This window comes from Diospyros lotus, chromosome 8 (assembly GCF_014633365.1).
Source record: "Diospyros lotus cultivar Yz01 chromosome 8, ASM1463336v1, whole genome shotgun sequence".
In the NCBI taxonomy this organism is placed as follows: Eukaryota; Viridiplantae; Streptophyta; class Magnoliopsida; order Ericales; family Ebenaceae; genus Diospyros; species Diospyros lotus.
In genome coordinates this window covers 30635263-30658528 of record NC_068345.1, presented here as the reverse complement: position 1 = coordinate 30658528, position 23266 = coordinate 30635263, and the positions used below count along the sequence as shown (strand labels likewise).

Genomic DNA, 23266 nt, shown 5'->3' with positions numbered 1-23266 from the left:
GTGGGTGGCGACGGCGGCGGTGCTCCTCCTCTTAGTTTTGGTGTCTTACCAGTCTTCTCTTCAGTCCAAGTGGTTCAAGCTTTAACTTTGTTTTATTTCTTTAATTTTTGGATTTTAAATAAAGAATTAATACTAAATACGTTTAATTTTCTGAATGAACGAATAAAACCTTCTTATAGAGATTTCATATACATAGTAGATGCAGGCAGACGCATAAATCACTTTCGTGTTGGTTATCAAAGTAGGGAAAACGACATCCATTCACCAGTACTCTGAATTATTACAGCATCTGTGATTTAAGCGAGACCCCATATAGATAATACATATAACAAACCCAAAAATTAAGCAAGCATCATGACGTGCCAACACGTACACACTGGACTGGAGGACGAAAGGTCTGATGCCTCCTCAGGCAAAGATCTCTCCGACGCCTTTGGATTTGAGTTCAAGCTTGGCCTTTTCCAGCTCATCCTCTTGCAATTGCTTCTCTTTGGCCAGCTTCTTCAGCCTGGCAAGCTCGAGATCCTTGCTCATCTTCCTCTTGTACATCTCTGCAAAGGTCATTGGCTCGTCCAGCACTGACTTCTCCCCCTCCCTGATCTTCAGCGGGTACACGATGGCCTCCGGCGCCGGGTTCTGGAACGTGGCGATTGACAGACGGCTCTGGTTGGAGTTCACCACTGCTTGGTGGTCAGCGTTCTTGAACCTCCCGTTGCTCAAGTACTGGTCATCATATGTATTAAAATGCTTATTAGAAAGTTTTCTCATTCATGGTTGATCTATTAGCTCAAATATATGCATGTTCCTAAAGGAAGGACTATTTTAAGGGGAAGAAAATCAGCACTCCAAAACCTTAGCATTTCACTTGCTATGGCTTGGCAAGATCTAGGAAAACATTTTTGTTATATGTTCAATGAGAATTAAGATGAAAAAATGGAGGGTGAGAAATTGTGAATCAATTTATAAGGTAAGTTAGTCTTTTCCATGTAATCTTTTCCATCATGAGATTTCAACAATCAAAATTAGATTCTTACTATTTGAGGACTCTCAACCTTTTTATGAAAATCATTTTCCTTCTTAAAAGGAGAATAGAAGATATGGAACGTCTAAAATTATAAAATTTGGTCATTATTGATAGCAGAATAGGGTAGAAAGAAGAAAATAATCACATTCAAAGTCTTAGCTGTTATTTTATATATGATGCCTTTAGATATGATAATTAGTTGAGCGACCCTTATGCTTGTTGGTTAATTTTTGCTGGATAAAGACAGTTAAATCTCACACCAATTGTCTTTTAACATTTTTGGGAAGAAAATTCGCCGGAACGATCTACAAACTTTTTGATTTCTATGGAATGTGAATCAATAAATAGGAGTTCCAATTTTTGCAAGACATAAAACACTGAGGTTTGCCCACAATTTTGGGTATCTAAAAATTTTATCATAAGAGACTGTTTTCAATAATATACAATACAGTTTTTTCATAGTATACAAAATTGCAAAAATTTCTCTCCCTCCCCTATGAGTGGACAGTGATATAGTTTAGCCGATTCTATTGTTCAATATATCATTATCCATTAAAATTAGGAAAATGATTTTCGGTTTGAAAATAATGGTCCGATTGGATAGATCTAGGGGTTAATCCGGCCATTATTTTCTGGCTGTATATCAATTTTATTAAAATTATATTCAAATTAGAGGGAGAAGAACCATACTTACATGACCGTGGTCGCCCAAGTTAACAACAAATGCTCCCTCAACTGGTTGAACAGTAATCCAAGTCTTGCCCCCGTCTCTGGTGGCCTGAAGTCCCCCAACCTGGTCCTGTAAGAGCAGGGTAATGGTACCCGGATCCGTGTGGCGCTTGAGTCCGAGTGTAAGGTCTGGTTGCGGGCATTTCGGGTAGAAATTGACCACGACTTTCTGGTCCATATCAACACATGCATTGGTAAGCGCCTCCTTCTCAAGTCCCATAGCCTCAGACAACACCTCGAGTAATTTGCAGGCCAGGCCCATCAACTTTTCACTGTAGGCCTTCGTCACCTCCTTCCACCCATCCGGCTTATCGGGCCATCTTGAATAATCCCGGGTCCGGATCGGGTATGAAAAGTAGGTCACTATCTCCCTCCAGTCTTGCACTGCCTCTCCCTGCGTCAATTGATAACACCATCTTTAGCTTAGGCATTACACCATGAGAAGAACTATAGAACCATTTCATCCCCTCTTTAATTTTGGCTAGATTAAAACCTATTTGGATTATGTGCCTTTCTCCTCTCAAATGAGAAACAGCTACCCGTTATGTTGCTCCAAATTAACGTAACTACCATCTTTACAGCGCTTTCCGAAAAAATTTGTGAGTAGAAGTTTGAAGAAGTAGAGTATTTCTGTCAGCTTCATACTTTTTCAAACAATAGAACCGTTTGTTTTTATCAGAAATCTAATCGTTAAGAAGCTACATTTGATACGCCCAACCCGAGCAAGTTTAAGAAGCATAAATTGCCAGTGATCCAACGCATTTCTATGAGATGTTTAATCAAATTAATTAGTTACATTTTGATTTGATTGCGTAAGGAAAACGATTAAAAGTTTACTTTCCTGGCTTGACAACAAATAAAAGAGGACAAAAGTAATTCAGCAAGGATGTTTAGGAAAGAAATATTAGAAAACGAAGAGGAAATGAGAATGAAATGCTCTTCTCCTCCTTCCTACATTCTCTATTTCCGTCTCAGACGAAACAGGAAAGAAGATAAGTACTTTAATTTTTTCAACTGCCACAGTGCCATTTCTTCCTTCAAGTTCGAAACACGGACGCTTACTGATAAATAAACACAAGACACATTCTGATCTCAATTCAAATTCAGATGAAACAGAGAAGAACAAAAATGTATAATCAATTTATAAACTAAACACAGAGAGACTTATCTTGGAACTTGAACAATTCCTAATTGTGTGCAGTATAACAAGACAAGCAATGGTACCTGAAGATGACTGGAAACAATAAATCCACCTTTCTTGCCGCCGGACATGTCGAAACGGAGCTTCTCCTCGGAAGGCAGAGCGAAAAACTCTCGAGCGAGGCGAGTCATGTCAGAGATAAGACTCGCCTCCACCCCATGATCGACGACCTGGAAAACCCCCCAGTCCTCGCACGCCTCCACGATCTTCCGGCAGATCTCCGCTCTCCGGCCGTCAACCTCGTCAATTCCGGTCAGAGAAATCACCGGAATTTCCTTGCTGAACTCATTGTATGCCACTTTCGGACGCTCGTCCTCGTCCCGGACGAACTTCGACTGCAGCGTCTTCTCCCCTGCTAGAGATGTGAGCGTCGTTGTTGGTGCCATAGCCTCAGTCTCTCTCACTCTCTCCGTCTCAACAGTTCGTCCAATTGCCCCAAGGAAGGACCTCTAAGTTGCGGAACGGTGCACAATCTGGGTGAATTTATATGGCATGTCGTCAGGAAAGGGCAGACCACGTGGAATCTCATCATCCGTTTGTTGCAACTACCCTTCCACGTGAGTGATTCTGCTACTTATAAATTAATTGGTAAATTAACATTATCTTAATCACAATTATTAAGGTATAATAAATAAACATAAGTCATGTTTATTATTGTATTTTATTTATTTTTATTTCAAAATAATTTTATTAATAATAATATATTACAAAAATGATGTGTTTATCATTAAGTAATAAAAATATTTTTAAATTTAAAATAAAATGCAATATATATTTATTATACTTTAACCATTAAAAATAATTAAACATTACTCGTTTATGACGTAATTAACTTGTGAAAATAATTTAAAATCTTAAATTATCAATTCATTGGCTTGGCAAGTTCATTTTGTGTTTTACGAAAATATGAAGTAATTAATAAATTGAGCCCAAAAAAGGAAAAAAAGAAAAGAAAAAAGGAGCGGAAAAAATCACGTGACCGGTAGCTCCATGTTGGCACAGCGGGGTTGGGTTGAAGGGATGTTGGGAGAAGGTTTAGTGGATAAATGCGGTAGCTGAGGAAGGAAGCACGTGCGATCTACTTATTTGCCCAGCAGAACAAAGCCCATGGGGCTGTCCAAGTAGGATCCAGTCTAAGACTTTTTTTTTTTTTTAATACTCCAGTGTAATAATTTAATTGACTAATTTTTCTTTTTATAATATGAAAAACTCGATAAAATTTTGGTCATAAATAACTATTGATTCGGATGGTCTCATCCTCTCAGAAATTCATAAGTCTTGTTTGACTGGATTTAAGTGTAAATTTATTAAGAACTAAAATTTAAATTTTAACCCTTAAAATAGATATAGACAATTATACATGATTTTTATTACTATTTTATAACTAAATAATATTAATCTGGTATTATAGTGGGAGTAACTGAGACGTGATTGTTTTCAGCATTTTCCTAGACTGGCCTCACGGCTCATGCTTTACCAAACCCATTCTTCCCCAATCTTACACCTACTACCTCTTTCACGCCCCAATAATCCAACAAAATCCCAATTTGTCATTGTCATACCACCCACACCCACATTCTTCTAGAAGATATTCATTCATCTATGGTGGTGTTTCTTTAGACGTGTTCTATATTGCTGTCAAGAAAATAGAAACCAACCATTACATTTAACAATGTTCTTATTTTTTAAAAATCTTAAAAAAATAAAAGCTGAAAATATAGATTTTGACAATAATTTCTTATTATATTTTATCAAACAATGATTTTTGTATTGTCATAAGGAAGATTTTAAACTAGAAAGTCGGTTTAGAATGTCCAAAGTGAAGCAAGCAATCAAGAAGCAGGCAAAGATCGTTGGACATTTTCCCAGTGAAGTGATATGCTGCCAAAAAGGCCTTTTCAGTACCCAAAATGGGAAATGTTCAAGAAATTGGCAAATCCATAAGTACCCATTAATGAATGGACAACAATCAACATAGAACGGGCAAATAATTCATTTCATTCCATTAGCTGGATCAATTGAACAAGTTGGACAGAATCAAAGAGGTAGGTTAGTTAGTTAGTTAATACAATCAGCAATTGGATAAACACAACACCAACATGTACACACACATATCTATAGCTGCCCTAATTAAATTGAAAGGTAATAAACAGAGAGACAGAAGGAAAGGTACAAAGAAACAATGGTGTTTAGGGTCAAATTACACGAGGAGATGAGTTCTTCAGTTTTGGAACTTTGAAGGAGGACGTGAACAATCTTGGAGCCTCTGGAAGCAGGATGCCATCATCCGCCTTTCTTTTTGAACTGCGGGATCCCTATAGAAAGAAGATTGGAAAAACGAAAGAAAAAAATCCCCAAGGTTACTAAGCCAGCACGATAACTTCCAAATAATACAGTTGCAGCTGACGTATTTTCAGATAATGTTGACTATTTTAAATAAATTTATGTTTTACTTCAACTTTCCATGGACATCTCCAATCAAGCTCTAGCAAAGGAAAATACAGTGAATCATCATTCAATATGATGCAACTTAATGCAAACCCAAGGGAATAAGTGAACCATTCATCAAACAAAAATTGAAAAAAAGATTGGAAAAACGAAAGAAAGAAATCCCCAAGGTTACTTAGTCAACATGATAACTTCCAAATAACACATTTGCAGCAGACGTATTTTCTGATAATGTTGACTACTTTAAATAAATTTACGTTTTACTTCAACTTTCCATGGACATCTCCAATCAAGCTCTAGAAAAGGAAAATATAGTGAATCATCATTCAATATGATGCAACTTAATGCAAACCCAAAGGAATAAGTGAACCATTCATCAAACAAAAATTGTAAAGGAGATTGGAAAAACGAAAGAAAAAAATCCCCAAGGTTACTAAGCCAGCACGATAACTTCCAAATAATACAGTTGCAACATATGTATTTTCAGATAATGTTGACTATTTTAAATAAATTTACGTTTTACTTCAACTTTCCATGGACATCTCCAATCAAGCTCTAGAAAAAGAAAATACAGTGAATCATCATTCAATATGATGATGCAACTCAATGCAAACTCAATTTTGTAAACCAAAGGAATAAGTGAACCATTCATCAAACAAAAATTACTAATCAATGAATTCTTGATTCTGGTGCATTTTTTTCATACAACTCCTCATAGGGAGTGGTTTTATACTTACAGTCCTTGTGAGGGCGGCGGCAACAAGGAGTGTCAAGTAGTAGGGGTTTGAGATGTGAAGATCAAGATGTCTGATGGATGCACGGGTACAATCTCTGATGTTCCCCATTTTCTAACATTGCAAAAGGGTGGTAATCACAAAGGGAGAGTTAGTTGGCAAACTTTACATATTGATTGGTGAGAATTTGGTAGGGGAAGTTGTTATTGCTAAGACTAAGAATCGTTTACCAGCTGGCATAAATGTTTGGCACACATGAGCGAGTGTGGGCTTTAGGTATTATCCAATCAAAATTTTCTTCCTGGTTTTAAGTCTACTTCTCTTGATTATGTAAAGATTGTTTGTTTGGTAAGTAGCATAGAATCTTTGTCTAGACTTGATTCATGCCAATACTAGTGAGGTACCTACAGTTTCGTTAACCGGTTGTACTTACTTTGTGACTTTTATTGATGATTTCTCTAGTAAGGTATTGGTTTTTTAATGCTTAGAAGAAAATCCAATATATTTTAAAAATTCAAAAATTTTAAAGTATCAGTGGAAAATCAAGAAGGTTTGAAAATTATAAGTCTTTGAACTGACAATAGAGGGGAGTTTTGTTCAAAGGAGTTTAATGAGCATGATATTAAAGGTCACTTGACTGCTCTTGGAACACCATAGCAGAATGGTCGTGTTGAGAGAATGAATCATACTCTTATGGAATGTGTTAGATGCATGCTGAACGCTTTAAAATTAAAACCAGAATTTTGGGCTAAAGCAGTGAATGTGTTATTTTAGCTTAATAGAGATCACTTACAGTAACTTGTCATGAAGACTCTTGAGGAGGTTTGGTCGAATAAACCTGTTGTACTCTTTCCTTCGGGTGTTTGGTTGATGCTTATGTTTGGGTTCCAAAGGAGGAGAAGAGAAGCAAAATTGAAAAGAATTTGTGTGTTTTTCTTGGCTATGAGATAGGTACAAAAGGGTATAGATTGTGGGATCTTACTACTCCCAAGATAACTCTACTGCGCGTGATGATGTTTTCAAACAAGATTCATTTCAAAACACAGTTTAAAGCAATAAAAGAGTAAGATTTCAATTGAACAAGATGTGCAAATTGACCATGGTTCAAGAGGAGGTAGTTCAAAGTGAAGATAAGTCTTCAACCCTTGAATCCATCTCATAAGAAGAATTCTCTTGCTGATATCGATATTGATTCAAGCCATCCTAAAAGGATTACCAAGCCTCCAACAAGGTATGATGAATCATAACTTCTTTTGAGTCCACATGCTATTATGTTAGTGTTTATGTTGTTTTGTCAGAAGAGCATGAGCCAACTTCTTTTAAAGAGGCTTGTGAGTCTATTCAATCAAACAAATAGAGATGCATAATGGAGGAGAGAAGATGGAGTCCTTGCATAACAAGACTCGGAATCTTGTTCAACTACCACAATAGAGGAAAACTATTGGATGTCCCTGGGTTTATGCAAGGCCGGCCCTGAGACCCTAAGCGAAACTTTATATGGGGCCCTCTACATTTAAAAATAAAATTATATGTAACGAATAAGAATAATTTTTTTTACTATATAAAAACATTCAAAGTTACCACAATAAAATTTAAAATTCACAATATTTCACTTTAAATTTACTCTTATAGCATTTTTAAATAAAAAATCAACAATTAAACTATTACAATCAATTTGTTCCAACATACATTTTTTAATAGACACCATCACCAACCCATTCAACCTTTCTTGTGACATTGTTGACCAAAGGTAAGATTTTATCAACTTCAACTTTGAGAAATTGCGTTCTATCGAGACAACTGTAACTGGTATCAAAAGTATTCTATATGCGATCCACATATTTAGAAAACAACAATCCATCGTTTTCATGTAATCTAACACTTCAATTGCCTTCTTGGTATCTTTTGGCAAACATCTCACAATTTTCAAGTCAAAGAATAACTCTTGTCCATCAGTATCTAAATCCGTCGTCTTGTACCTCGAAAATTCTTCTAGCTTATCACACAATCTCTTTAAGCAATCATCATCTGTAGAATATAATTTTTTCAAATCAAATAGAAATTCAAAAACATTTTCATATCCTTAAAGTTGTTCAAATCTACACTTATGCGAAGAGAGCATCAACTACATATAAGAAATAATCAACTCTAAAAAATTTTTCAGCTGAATGTGTTATCTCATCATTGGCATGTTTATCAAATTGCTTCTTTCTATGAATAATATGTTTTTCTTGAAAAGTAGGTTCAATTTCCATTTGAACAGCAATTTCTTTAGCCATAATCATGTCAGATTCAAATCCAATTTCTCTATAGGTTTCAAAAAAGAAATAAGTGATTTATAGCAACATCAATGACCATATGATTACTTTCCAACATTTTGCTTACTTTATTAATAGCATAAAATATATTATACCGAATAATCATGCCAAACAAGAACTCAAAATCCATAATGTAATGTAATAGACTTTTAGCATCTCGAAATGCCTTAGGGTCATCACATGTTTCCATCAAGTGAGTTAAAACAACTTTTATTTGTGGAGTTTGGAATCTTATTGCTTTAATACTTTCAACTCGACTTTCCTAACGTGTTTGTGATAGTGGCTTAAGTGTCAGCCTTCCACATTATCTTGCAAAACTTCCCATCGCTTTGTAGAAGATGAAAACAATATATATAAGCATTGCACAATTCCAAAAAAATATTTAGCCTTTATGCAGGAATGTGCCATATCACAAGATTAAGACTATGACAACCACATGGAGTGTAAAAAGCCCATGGATTTACTTCTAATACTATTTTCTGCGCATCTTTATGCTTTTCTTTTATATTAGAACCATTATCATAACCTCTTAAGTCATCAATATCAAGTGTTTGTTGAGAATTTATTAATTCATTAAACAATCCTTGCCTTGAAGTATAGTCTACCTTAAGGAATCCTAAAATAAACTCTTCTACCTTAACTAGACTTGCTGAGGCATTTACACATCTTATGAGTAGAGAGATATGTTCTTCATGACTTATATCAGGTGTACAGTCAAGCATCACTTAAAATATTTCGCTTCTCTAACTGTTTTAATGATCGCATTTTTAATCTCACCTGCCAACATGAGTATGAATTCATTTTGAATTTTGTAACTCAGATAAAGATAGTGAATTTCCTTTTCTTGAATACATTGAACATGTTTTTTCATAATTGGATCAAACTTAGCAATCATTTCAATCAAACCTAGAAAATTCCCATTATCTTCTTCATATAATTTTTTACTACTCCACAAAATGCCAAATTATTCTTACTGAAAAAGCTAACAATTGAAACTATTCTCGCAAAAACTTCTCTCCAGTGTTTTATATCTTTGTTGATTTGATCTTGCACGACTTTATCAATTGTTAAATTCTTTTGTAATCACCTTTCCAATTCAATCCATTTTCTTATGTTATCCATGTGCTCACTACTTGTTTCATGGTTTTTTAGTTTAGAACCAAGATTTTTTCAATCATTTGTCCTTTCATTAGCTAATTTAATATTGTTTAAATAACTTGCAACAAAAGCAAAATACTTTATCCAATGAAATGGATTAGATCAACCATTTTCTATCACTCTTCTCACCATTTGATAAATGTCAAGTGCAAGATGTAGAAGAGAAATGCCTATTTTCTGAATCTTTAGGAAAATCAACCACATTCCCTCTTATAAGAACTTTTTCTACCAACAAGTCTATAAAATTTTGATCAATATTTTTTCAATTTTTTGGATCAGTTAAATCCAAAGGGCAAGCTAAGCATTTTGTATCAAAATTTTTATATTCTTGCTCATTTCTATTTTTAGCATCTCCCAATTCATGTTGTTCCAACATGTCATTTTGAACCTCTTTATCCACCAAATTATCATACTCTTCATTTTCTATTGTATTACTAATGTTCTTAGTGACAAACCTGTCCAATGCTCTTGCTTGAGATAGAATAAACTCTTGCGGTTTTTTTTTTCTCTTTTCACGAGAAAAGAGAAAACTACGTTGAACATGTTTGTCACTAGGAATATTAGTAATACAATAGAAAATGAAGAGTACGATAATTTGATGGATAAAGAGGTTTAAAATGACATGCAAAAACATCATGAATTAGGAGATGCTGAAAATAGAAATGAGCAAAAACATACAAATTTTGATACAAAATTCTTCGCTTGCCCTTTGAAAGTAACTGATCCAAAAAATTGAAAAAATATTGATCAAAATTTTATAGACTTGTTGGTAGAAAAAAGTCTTATAAGAGGGAATGTGGTTGATTTTCCTAAAGATTCAGAAAATAGGCTTTTCTCTTCTACATATTACACTCAACATTTATCAAATGGTGACAAAGGTGATAGAAAATGGTTGATCTACTCCGTTTCATTGGATAAAGTATTTTGCTTTTGTTGCAAGCTATTTAAACAAGAACGAAACAATATTCAATTAGCTAATGAAAGGACAAATGATTGGAAAAATCTTGGTTCTAAACTAAAAAACCATGAAACAAGTAGTGGGCACATGGATAACATGAGAAAATGGATTGAATTGGAAAGGTGATTACGAAAGAATTTAACAATTGATAAAGCTGTGCAAGATCAAATCAACAAAGATATAAAACACTGGAGAAAAGTTTTTGAGAGAATAGTTTCAATTGTTAGCTTTCTCAGTAAGAATAATTTGTCATTTTGTAGAAGTAGTGAAAAATTATATGAAGAAAATAATGGGAATTTTCTAGGTTTGATTGAAATGATCATTGAGTTTGATCCAACTATGAAAGAACACGTTTGACTTATTCAAGAAAAAGAAATTCACTATCTTTATCTAAGTCACAAAATTCAAAATGCAATCATTAAAATAGTTAGAGAAGCAAAATATTTTTAAGTGATACTTGACTGTACACTCAATATAAGTTATGAAGAAGAGATGTCTCTAATCATACGATGTGTAACTGTCTCAGCAAGTCCAGTTAAGGTAGAAGAGTTTTTTTAGGATTCCTTGAGGTAAACAATTCTTTAGGGCAATGACTATTTGATGAATTGATAAATGCTCTACAAACACTTGATATTGGTGACTTAAAGAGGTCAAGGTTATGATAATGGTTCTAATATGAAAGGAAAGCATAAAGGTGTGCAGAAAAGAGTATTAGAAGTAAATCCAAGTGCTTTTTACACTCCGTGTAGTTGTCATAGTCTTAATCTTGTGATATGGCAAATTCCTGCATAAAGACTAGATCTTTTTTTGGAATTGTGCAATGCTTATATATATTGTTTTCATCTTCTACAAAGCGATGAGAAGTTTTGCAAGATAATGTGGAAGGCTTGACACTTAAGCCACTATCACAAACTCGTTGGGAAAGTCAAGTTGAAAGTACTAAAGCAATAAGATTCCAAGCTCCACAAATAAAAGTTGTTTTAACTCACTTGATGGAAACATGTGATAACTCTAAGGCATTTCAAGATGCTAAAAGTCTATTATTACATGACATTATAGATTTTGAGTTCTTGTCTGGCATGGTTATTTGGTATAATATATTGTTTGCTATTAATAGAATAAGCAAAATGTTGCAAAGTAACGATATGGTCATTGATGTTGCTATAAGTCACTTGAAATCACTTATTTCTTTTTTTGAAACCTATAGAAAAAACTGGATTTGAATCTGACATGATTATTGCTAAAGAAATTACTGCTCAAATGGAAATTGAACCTACTTTTCAAGAAAAGTGTATTATTCATAGAAAGAAACAATTTGATAAAAATGCCAATGATGAGATAACACATTTAGCTGAAGAATCTTTTAGAAATGATAATTTCTTATATGTAGTTGATCAAGCTCTTTCTTCGCTTAAGTGTAGATTTGAACAACTTCAAGAATATAAAAATGTTTTTGGATTTCTATTTGATTAAAAAAAATTATATTCTAAAGATTATGATTGTTTAAAGAGATTGTGTGATAAGCTAGAAGAATTTTCAAGGTACAAGACGGATTCAAATATTGATGGACAAGAGTTATTCTTTGAGCTGAAAGTTGTGAGATATTTGTCAAAAGAGACCAAGACGGCAATTGAAGTGTTAGACTACATGAAAACGATGGATTGTTGTTTTTCGAATGTGTGGATCGTGTATAAAATACTTCTGACCATACCAGTTATAGTTACCTCTGCAAAACGCAGTTTCTCAAAGTTGTAGTTGATAAAATCTTACCTTCGGTCAATAATGTCACAAGAAAGGTTGAATGGATTGGCGATGGTGTTTGTTGAAAAACATATGTTGGAACAAATTGATTGTAATAGTTTAATTATTGATTTTTCATCTAAAAATGCTAGAAGAGTAAATTTAAAGTGAAATATTGTGAATTTTAAACTATTATTGTGGTAACTTTTAATGTTTTTATATAGTAAAAAAAAAATTATTCTTATTCATTACATGTAATTTTTTTTTAAAGGTAGAGGGCCCCATATAAAGTTTCGCTTAGGGCCCCTAAAATCTCGGGGTCGACCTTGGCAATTAGATATGACACTGCTTTCTTGCATGGTAACTTAAATGAAGAGATTTATATGACACAACCTAAAGGCTCTATCGCAGAAGGTAAAAGAAATTTGGTGTGTTGGTTGAACAAATCGTTTTACGAAAAAAAAACAGGCGCCTAGATGTTGGTATAAGCGATTTGGTATAAGCAAACCATTGTGCTTATTTTTGTGACTTTGGCGATAGTTGTTTTTGTATATTGGATGGTAATGGGTTGCCCATTTACCCATTTGCATACCCACCATTTAGTAAATGTTCAAAATATCTTATGGCTATATCTTTCAAATATGAATTTTTCAAACTTATTTCAGTTTTAAATGGGTAATTAGGGCTTATTTTAGTAAATGGTCAAATAAATATTATCTCTATGACTCAAATTATGAATTTTTCATAATTATTTTAACTTTAAATGGGTAAATGGGACCCATTTATTGACCCATTGTCATCCCTAGTGTGGATGATATGATTATTGCAGGTAATGTGCAAGAAGCATATTTCAATGTTGAAGCTCATTTGGCTAGAGAATTTGAGATGAAGAACTTAGGGTTCTGTAAATCAAATTCACGGGATGAAGGTACTTAGGAGAGAGGAAAGGCAGGAAGATTTGATTGACACAAAAGAGACATTGAAAGAGATCTGTGGCTATTCAACATGTAAAGTTATCTTTTGAACAATGTTCTAGCATTGAATCAAAAGAAGGAAACAATGTCTCGAGTACCGTTTTCATTAACAGTAGGAAATATTATGTTTGTTTTGGTGTGTAAAAGGCTTGACATTGCACATGTAGTGGGAGCTGTGAGCAAATACATGGCAAATCCTGGTCATGATCATTTGGAAGCTGTGAAGTGAATTCTCAAATACATGAGAGGTACTTCTAATTTTTCGTTGTGCTTTAAGAATGTGAAAATGGATTGTGTTGGCTACATCGATACAGATTTTGCTGATCCTAGAGATCAAAGGAGGTCTACTAGGATATGTTTCTTCAATGGCAGGTGGTGCAATTAGTTGTGAATCGAAGTCATAATCAATTGTGGCATTGTCAACTACTAAGGTTGAATATATAGCTATTTCACATACCTACTAGGAAGCTATTTATTTGGAAAGACTTCTTCGAGAGTTTATGACAAGATAGGATGTGATTTGTGTACATTACAACAGTCATAGTGCAAAGCATATTAATGTTCGTTACCACTTTGTTCGGGATGTAGTAGAAGATGGCAAGATTCTTCTGAAGAAAGTCCATACAAACTTTAATCCGATGGATATGTTAATGAAGCTTGTGATTCGAGAGAAGTTTAATAGATTCAAAACTTCACTCGTTCTTGAAGCTGCATGATGATTAGCTTGATGATACTTGTGGTTGCTTTATGTTGACAGAAATGTACTTTCAAGTGGGACAACTGAAGACAGTTTTTTAGTAAAAGGAGTCTAGATCTTTTTAGATAATGGTGGTCAAGCTATGATCAAGATAATTTATTGTTTATTCTTTTTGAAATATTAATGGTCAAAATTGTGATTGAGAAAATCACAAGGATAATCACGATTAACTCACTTTTGAGATAACAATGGCTAAGATGTGATTGAGATAATCATGGTTTGATACTAAGATATAGTAGAATTGGGTGATTATCTAATAAACCTAGATTTCGAATCTAGGGTTTCTAGTTGGCGGTCGTGGAAGAAGAAAGAGAGAAAGATGAGAAAAATTAGGGATAAAATAGAGAGAAACAGAGAATGGATACAAAGAAAATGAGAGAATTTGAAATCAATTCATTCATAATATCTCTGTACAAGGTGGTATAGCCTTATATATAGCTTAATTGGTTACATTGTAACTGACTTTACTAATCTGCGACTGATTTCATTCCAAATCTACATCTGATAACTTCGATTTGTTCTTCTCAATTCTATATCGGATTCCATTTCTTTTCCATCAAACATTTGGGTCCTGTTTCTCGTGATTTTTTCTGCAATGGCATTCACTATTGAAGTTTCTTCTTCCTCTCAAATTTCCTTAATTTCAAGCCCAATAGGAGGATCCGATTCCTCTACTCTTCTTATTATTAGACATAAACTAAATAGCCACAATTATTTGCAGTGGTTTCATTCAATCATGATGTTCATTTGTGGTCGAGGAAAGGATGATTATCTCATCGGTGCTGCCCCTAAACCAAAGACTGGTGATCTAATGTACAAGGTGTGGAAGACAGAAAACAATATTGTCATGTCAGGGCTTACAAATGAAGTCGGTAAAAAAATTTATTCTCTATGAGACGGCACAAGAAATCTAGATAGCCGCTAAGGAGACATACTCTAACACAAAAGATGCAGCAGAAGCCTTTGAAATTGAAGGAATTCTCCATGATTTCCATCAAGGGGATGTCACTGTCACCCAATATTTTAGTCGACTGACAAGATATTGACAACAACTTGATATGTGTGAGACAATAGCATGGGAATGTCAAACCGATGCTGGAAAGTACAAGAAAATTGTTGAGAAGAAGCGAATTTATAAGTTTCTACTAGGTCTAAACAAGAATTTAGATGAATTTCGGAAGTGGATATTGGCCATCAAACCTCTACCAAATCTGCATGAAGTTGCCTCAAAAGTGCAACGTGAAGAAAGTAGAAAGAAGGTGATGATGGGCACTGCAAATCAGCCACTAACTATTGAAGTTTCTGCCATGCTTTCTCGAGGAACAGATGCTCACCGCACCAAGAAAGGAAGATCTTGGTGCGATCACTGCAAAAAGGCAGGACACACCCGAGATACTTGCTGGAATATTCATGGCAAACCTATTGATTGGGAATCACAAACTAAGAAAGAAAGTCATGGACACCACACTGCAATAGAGGAGAGTTCTATTGCAGTTCCAAATGGTCAATTCAACAAAGAACAACTGGAAATTCTTCAGCAATTAATTTCCCAAGCTCAATAGACATCAATCACTCCAACTACTGCCCATTCAACAACAACTACAGTAGCCCAAAAAGTTAATTTTCTGGCTGCACTTAAGGCTAAAAAAGTGGACAGCAATGGTATTCGGATAGTCGATTCTAGAGCTTCTGATCATATGACCGGTAATATATATCTAATTCAAGATTTTCAACCTTGTTCTAAAAATTACACTGTGCGTATTGCTAATGGTTCCATACCAAAAGTGTCTAGAATAGGTTATGTTATCATTTCCAAGATCCTTACACTTGAATCAGTTTTATTGGTTCCAAAGTTGGATTGTAATCTACTATCTATTAGTTAGCTTGCTCGGGAAAAGAATTGCGTTACTAAATTTTTCCTAAATCATTGTATTTTTCAAGATTTCAATTCAGGACAAATGATTGGCAGTGCTAAGTTGCATTTAGGACTCTACATGTTCAAAGTGACCGAGTCCTCTAGAAGACAAACTCTGAAGACAATTGATGGGAAATGTTCCTTTCAACTCTTAAGTCTAGTAGTAATGGTAGTGATATCATGTTATGGCACTATCGTTTAGGTCATTCTAATCTTTTGTATCTCAATCCTTATTTAATAAAAATTCAGTTGATTTTACATGTGAAGTCTGTCAATTATCTAAGCATGTTTGCAATTCTTATCCACATCAAACTTACCAAGAATCTCATCCTTTTTCATTAATTCACTGTAATGTTTAGGGACCTTCTAAAATTAAAAGTGTAACTGGGGCAAGATGGTTTGTTTCGTCCATAGATGACCACACTCATCTCTCATGGGTATTTCTCATGAAAGAAAAATCTGAGGTAGGTCAACTATTCAAAAACTTCCACATCGTGGTTCAAACTCAATTCAATGCCAAAATTCAAATTCTTCGTATTGATAATGCCAAAGATTATTTTAATTCTATTATTGGGGCATATCTAGTTCAAAAAGGTATAGTCCATCAAAATTCTTGTCCTAATATTCCTCAACAAAATGGGATTGTTGAAAGGAAAAACAGACATTTGTTAGATGTTTACTCGAGCTTTTATAATATCCTCTCATGTTCTTAAATTTTTTTGGGGGGATGTTGTTCTTATCTAGTTCAAAAAGGTATAGTCCATTTCTCGAGTTCTCAAATTTCAGACTCCATGTCACATCTTTCTCAAAGCATATATTACCAGTCGTCCCATCGCATCTATACCTCTTAAAGTGTTTGGTTGTACTTCTTTTGTTCATATTATTCCTCATCAAAATCGAGATAAATTTGTTCCTAGAGCCATTAAATGTATCTTCCTCAATTATACTCCAAATCAGAAGGGATATAAGTGTTATTCTCCTCTCACAAAGAAATTCTATCATTCTATAGATGTTAAGCTTTCCTAGAAAAACAACCTATTATTCCAAAACCAACATTTTGGGGAGAGAGAGAATTTAGAAGAATTTTGGTTTTGGGAGTTTGAATCATCTCCTTCAACCGATATAAGTGTTATTCTCCTCTCACAAAGAAATTCTATCATTCTATAGATGTTAAGCTTTCCTAGAAAAACAACCTATTATTCCAAAACCAACATTTTGGGGAGACAGAGAATTTAGAAGAATTTTGGTTTTGGGAGTTTGAATCATCTCCTTCAACCGTCCTTCCTTCTACTCTTAGTCCAAAGAGTCTTATGTCACTAAAAATCAGGCAAATTTACAGCCTTTGAGTGTTTCGTTACAGTAGTTACAACCTCCTTCAACTTTAACAACAAAGAGTTAAATGTCTATTTTAGAAGGAAGAAAGATTAAGGACATGTAGAAGAACAAGTGCAGCTCACTACTAACCATGAAGCTGAACCAAATTCAATTCCAAAAGAGACACAAAAAGGTAAAATCGTTTCTAATTTTGAAGTGGTGAATTTAGATGATCTTGATCTACCTTCTTTTGGCAATTGGTAGATCAAGATCATCTAATAATATACAAGTTCCTAATAATATACAAGAAGCTCTCCAGATACCTAAATGGAAGCAAGTTGTAAATGAAGAAATCAAAGCACTTGAAAAGAATGGAACTTGGGATGTAATCAATTTGCCTTCTAGAAAGAATCCAAATGGAAGTGTTGAAAGGTTCAAAGCCCAATTAGTTGCAAAAGTTTCACACATGCTTATGGTATTGACTATCAAGAGATTTTTGCTCCTGTTGCTAAATTAAATACAATTCAAATACTTTTATCTCTTGCAGTGAATCATGATTGGAAATTACATCAATTAGATATCAAGAGTATTTTTCTTAATGGAGATTTAGAAAATGACGTGTATATGAAGATACCCGTAGGTCTTGAGGATCAAACAAATTCAATCAAGGTTTGTAAGTTAAAGAAATCTCTTTATGGTCTCAAACAGTCTCCTAGAGCTTAATTTGACATATATATTAAAGTAGTAAAGAAGTTGGTTATTCACAATATTAGTCTGATCATACTTTGTTTATAAACAGTTCTCCTAGTGGAAGAATATCCATTATTATTGTGTATGTAGATGATATAATCCTAACAAGAGATCATGAAGAGAAGATTAGCAAACTCAAGAGGTTTCTTGCAAATGAATTTGAAGTTAGAGACTTGGGGAATTTGAAATATTTTCTTGGGATGGAAATTACAAGATCCAAGACAGGTATTGTTGTTTCTCAATGTAAGTATGTTCTCAATCTACTTAAGAAAACTGGAATGCTTGAATGCGAACCTTCAAATAATCCAATGGGGATTGTAACTAAAGATAGAGAGAAAAGGAAGAATGCTCCTGTTGACAAATGAAGATATCAGAGATTGGTTGTTAGACTTATCTATCTATCACATATAAGACTTGATATTGGTTTTGCGGTAAGTGTAGCTAGTCAATTTATGAACAATCCCACTAAAGAGCATATGAACCAATTGTATCATATTTTGAGATACTTAAAGAAAACTCCTGGGGAAGGTCTATACTTTAAGAAGACTAAAAAATGGAATATCGAGGTATTTACTGATGTAGATTGGGTTGGTTCTGACACTGATCGCAAGCCAACTTCTGGATATTGTACTTATGTACAGGGAAAGTTGGTAACTTGGCGCAGCAAGAAGCAAACAATTGTGGCCCAAGATGGTGCAGAAGCTAAATTTAGAGCAATGGCTCATGGAATATGTGAAGGAATGTGTTTAAAGCGATTGCTTCTTGAACTTACAATTGTGTCAAGTGATCAAATTAAAATATTATGTGATAATCAAGCTACTATAAGCATAGCTAAAAATCCAATTCATCATGATCGAACTAAACATGTGGAGATAGATAGGCACTTCATAAAAGCAAAAGTTGAAGATGAAACTATCAATATTTCCTACATACCTACTGCTCTTCAGATTGCAGACATTCTAAACAAGGCTTTACTAAATATCAAGTTTGAGGATATGAGATCCAAGCTAGGTTTACTTAACATTTACAACCCACCTTGAGGGGGAGTGTAGAAAATATGTAATTATTCAGTTTTGATTTTTTTATTTGAGTGTACAGTTTGTTATAATTTTATTTATAGGAGACTTCTTTTCCTACTGCCTTGTTCGGCAGTTTTTAAAATATAACCAACTCCTATGGAGCGGTTACATTTGTACCATATATAGGAATTTGTGAATTTCAAATGGAAGTATATCAGTTTTCTGTAAAAAACTACATTATCCATGACCATGTCTTCTATAAGGCTGTCATTTGTGCCTATTGACAAAATAAATAAACAGTGCTTATATCCTGGACAAAAAGGTTCTGCAGAATAATTTGAAGGAGAGAAAATAAGGATTTAAAAGTATTAGCATATAAGCATGGCATAGAATCCAACACAGGCACTATCTGTAATATAACTGATGGGCCAAAATCACTTAGAAGATGCAAGAGGACTAATCAATTGAAGCTTTATCATTTGTGTGTTTTAATTACCTTCTCAAATCGTGAAGGATGCGTTCCTTTCTTTGGAATGATATTTGACGAATCAGTGCCCCTATTCTTGTCTCCCAAGCGAGATCCTGCTGAGCAATGCCGTAATACAGGAGTAACAGAATCACTTCTGGCCTTTCTTAGTGACTCCAGTTCTCTGGCAAGTCTAGAAATTTCTTCATTCTTTTTTGCTGAGGAGGCTTCAATCTCAGCCATGTTGGCCTTCAATTTTAGTATCATATCATCCTTCTCACTGTTGGATGAGCGTAATTGCTCCATGCTAGAGAGAAGTATTTGTACTTTACTGTTTGCTTGTTCAACTTCAGCACTTTTACTTTTCAACCGATTAGTGAGGTCAGTTTCCCTCTCTTTATACTGGTTCCAAACAAAGTTCCTCTCCGACAAGAGAGCCAACATCTCAGAACTGTTCTCCTGCAAATTTATCAAATGATTGAGAATTATTTTTCAGGAAAGGAAGCCTGTAAAAGATATGGACAGGATACAATGAAACATACTTTATTTTTATTCTCAGAGCATTTATGAGAAAGGTAGTCAAACCATAGTCTAAAATCCTCCAGTTCACTGACTGCATCATCTGCATTTTCCAGGAAACATATTTCAATGTACAATAGTTAGATTTTGAAATAACATATAATAGTATGTCCATATAACAATCAATGATTAGGAAGCAACCTCATCATAACACACCACCACCGTCTATAGAATAATAAATAAATAAATATAAAAGAAAGTCGGAAACTAGCCACACTCCCAGAGCATAAAAATACCTTTTTATTAGCACATGAAATCAATTCCTAAGGGCGATATCATCAAGCCTTCAAGCACAGAAACGAAAATGCACCAAGAACTCAACCACAAGGCCTTGAAATGCAATATCATGTTCCTCGGCAAGAATCAGATGCCAAGAACAAGAGGCCACCCCTTAAAACTATGTGCCAAACTAGAACGCAAGTGCGTAGGACTTTATTTGATCTATTATTAATATACAACTAAGATGGAAAAGAAGAGAGAGAAGAAAGAAAGAATATAGGAGAGAAGGGGAAGGGGATTCTAACAAGAAGGGAAGGAGAAAGAGGAGAAAAAACGAGGGATTCATATTCATCCACAAATGGATGCAGAAACAGGAAGTTGGAATCTAACATTGTGAATAATGGAGTTTGATTATAATAGCTTAATCAATCGGTCCACTAACAAGAACCCTTTGGATATTATTATTCATGATTTTTTCCTTTCACAATTAATTATTCTTATTCCATTACCACTAGACATGCTGAATCTCTGATGTTAGGTGGGTAATTGCATTAACTAATAAAAATTCAGATATTAGGTGCATAATTGCATTGACTAACAAAAATTATAAACTAGTACCTAACCTGTGTATTAAGAAATAAATTTAAATGAAGGACACTGTCCCATGATTCAAGTTCCTTCTGAGGATTACCATGAAAATATTTGTAAGAAACTTCATTTCTGAGCTCTTGGACCCTTCCACATTATTACAACATAGTGCATATCCACTTAATTTACCTAAGAACGTGAATACTAATATGTTTTCAATATTGTGAACTTGTTTCCTTCCAAACGCACTTTTGAGTTTCTTAGTCTGTCAGCAAATTTTTCCACGGATGATCTGTTATCTCATAACATTCAAGACACATTTCTTGTCTCCCACCATTTCCTTCCCCACATAAAAAGATCAAATTGAAAAAGTTTTCAGGAGATAGGATGATGCTTCTTCTGATGCAGACTACGCAGACATCATTGATAGACAAATGCTTCTCAGACCAAAGAGGATCAGCTCACCTTCTAGATCCATCATTTTTTGGTGTAGTGTCTTACTGATTACTTTCTATAGGCAAGTTCATCTAAGCTAGGGAGAATTTCAGGGCATTAATGAGGGAAATTTTGGTAGTTCTTATAGGATGATAAGAGGAAAGAAAAAGGTTGCAATGATTTAAGGATTAGTATTTTTAATATTCTTAGATTTATTTTTTTTTCATTTAATTAGGAGTTAGTGTCTTGGAATTATAACTTATAGTCGTTATCTTTGCCTAGTTGAATTGTACTATCTCTCGTCTTTTCTAGTTGATTGGCATATGAGAATAGAAACTTCATTTTGTTTCTCTTCCTGGTCTATCTGTTCCATTTTCTTCCTCTACTTCACGTCTTCTCTCTTACCTTGGTCGTGGTCTTCCTTTTCCCTATTCCTTTTATCTTTCATCATTCTAAGCCAATTCCGTCCTTTGGCTATGAGGGTAAGATAGGGATTGAAATTTGCTAATGATTTTTTCAGAAACAACAGGAACTTTGTTGAAGATATGGGCCTCAGTTTCGTGGTAAACCTTGCAGTAAGTACTTGGCGCGCACACAGCCACCGACAAATTCAAGAAGGTTTATTTTTTTGCTTTGTCCAGCTCAAAATTTGCATTTCCTTTGCTAATTTCAGCAATTAACTATGAATTTTAAGAGAAGGATCCTAATCCCAAATTTACAGTTCTTTTGCCCAATTCAAACAGGAATAAAGAAAAGATTACACACATTAATCACGAAAAGGAATAACTCACCTAGCTTAACTTTGTAAATAAAAGCCTCTCTGCGCTTCAGACCCACCACCAGATCCGACTTCGCTCCCTCAAAGTTACGTGTCATCACTTCAACTGTAAGATCTCTCTTCATCTAAACAAGAAAATTAAAGACTACTCGTCAAAAACCCTAAATTGATATCAGAAAAAACAACTAAATTCCAATTAAATCGAGCGCTTACCTGAGAGACGTGGTCTTTGCACAGATTCACATCCGATATCCACCGTTCGTGCTGCAATTTTATCCGATCTTCGAGAAGTTTTCTCTCTTTGGCGAGAGATTCGAGCTGGGTTTGTTGTGTCTGTAACATGTGCACGAGAGCGTTGAAAATTTTCTTCCATTTTTGACGATCGGAAGAGCTTTTCTGCGTCCCCATCAAAGAAGAAGAGGAAACTAGGGTTTTGGATCTTTCAGAACGTAAAACTGGAAGAAGGCGATTGCGACCGTTAAAATTAAAAAGATGGCTCAACGGTCGACTGCGGGCCTCTTCTATAGACGCCGGTGGAAGTGCGGAGCGGATGACAACTGATTTGATTTACTCTTTTTTTTCTTCTATTTTTTTTTTTTAAGGAGTTGTTATATACAATAAACCGAATAAAATAAACCGAATAATTTTGCGTGATGATAAATAGTTTCTTCTTTCAAAATTAATAGATAAAAATATATTTTTTAATCAAAAACAAAAAAATGGACAATAAATTATAATTATGGAATTTCTTTAACAAAACTACAATAAAAATAAAGTTTTTGACGTTTTTTTAAAGAATTACGTAAACATATTTGAGATTTGATATAATATGTATTTTTTTTTTATTAATATCACCGTTGTTGTCGAAATAGGTTGGTGAGTATTTATATCCCTCAAATGTTAGTAGTGGGACATTAGTAGTAGGACACGTAGTATACATGCAAGGTGCCTAAGTTATCACAGATTAAACATAGATTAAGTCATGAAGAAACCCCTTCTAAAAGAGTAGATTTCTGAAAAAAGAAATGCCTTGAGATGGGTTATTATTGTATTGGGCAATAACAAAGTTGTGAGTTGTTCTTGAGAATATCTCTCTTGCTATTCTCCCAAGAAAATGATTTAGCCAGGTGAATGTTGAGTGATACCTTGTCACGTGGAGAAG

General features: G+C 34.3%; 2 protein-coding genes across 2 annotated transcripts; both read right to left on the bottom strand.

Annotated features, from left to right (window-relative positions):
* Positions 1–208: 208 nt before the first annotated feature.
* On the bottom strand, positions 209–3417 carry LOC127808688 (naringenin,2-oxoglutarate 3-dioxygenase). Its single transcript, XM_052347257.1, has 3 exons — positions 2978–3417; positions 1719–2147; positions 209–723 (listed from the first exon to the last, which is right to left on the bottom strand). Exons 1-3 carry the CDS (start codon positions 3338–3340, stop codon positions 409–411), a joined length of 1107 nt encoding a protein of 368 aa, XP_052203217.1. The 5' UTR covers positions 3341–3417; the 3' UTR covers positions 209–408.
* Positions 3418–5043: 1626 nt separating this feature from the next.
* LOC127808864 (uncharacterized) lies at positions 5044–22660 on the bottom strand. Its single transcript, XM_052347540.1, has 5 exons — positions 22318–22660; positions 22118–22229; positions 20048–20127; positions 19536–19964; positions 5044–5269 (listed from the first exon to the last, which is right to left on the bottom strand). The coding sequence occupies exons 1-5, from the start codon at positions 22510–22512 to the stop codon at positions 5150–5152; spliced, it is 936 nt and encodes a 311-aa protein (XP_052203500.1). The 5' UTR covers positions 22513–22660; the 3' UTR covers positions 5044–5149.
* Between the last annotated feature and the right edge of the window lie 606 nt (positions 22661–23266).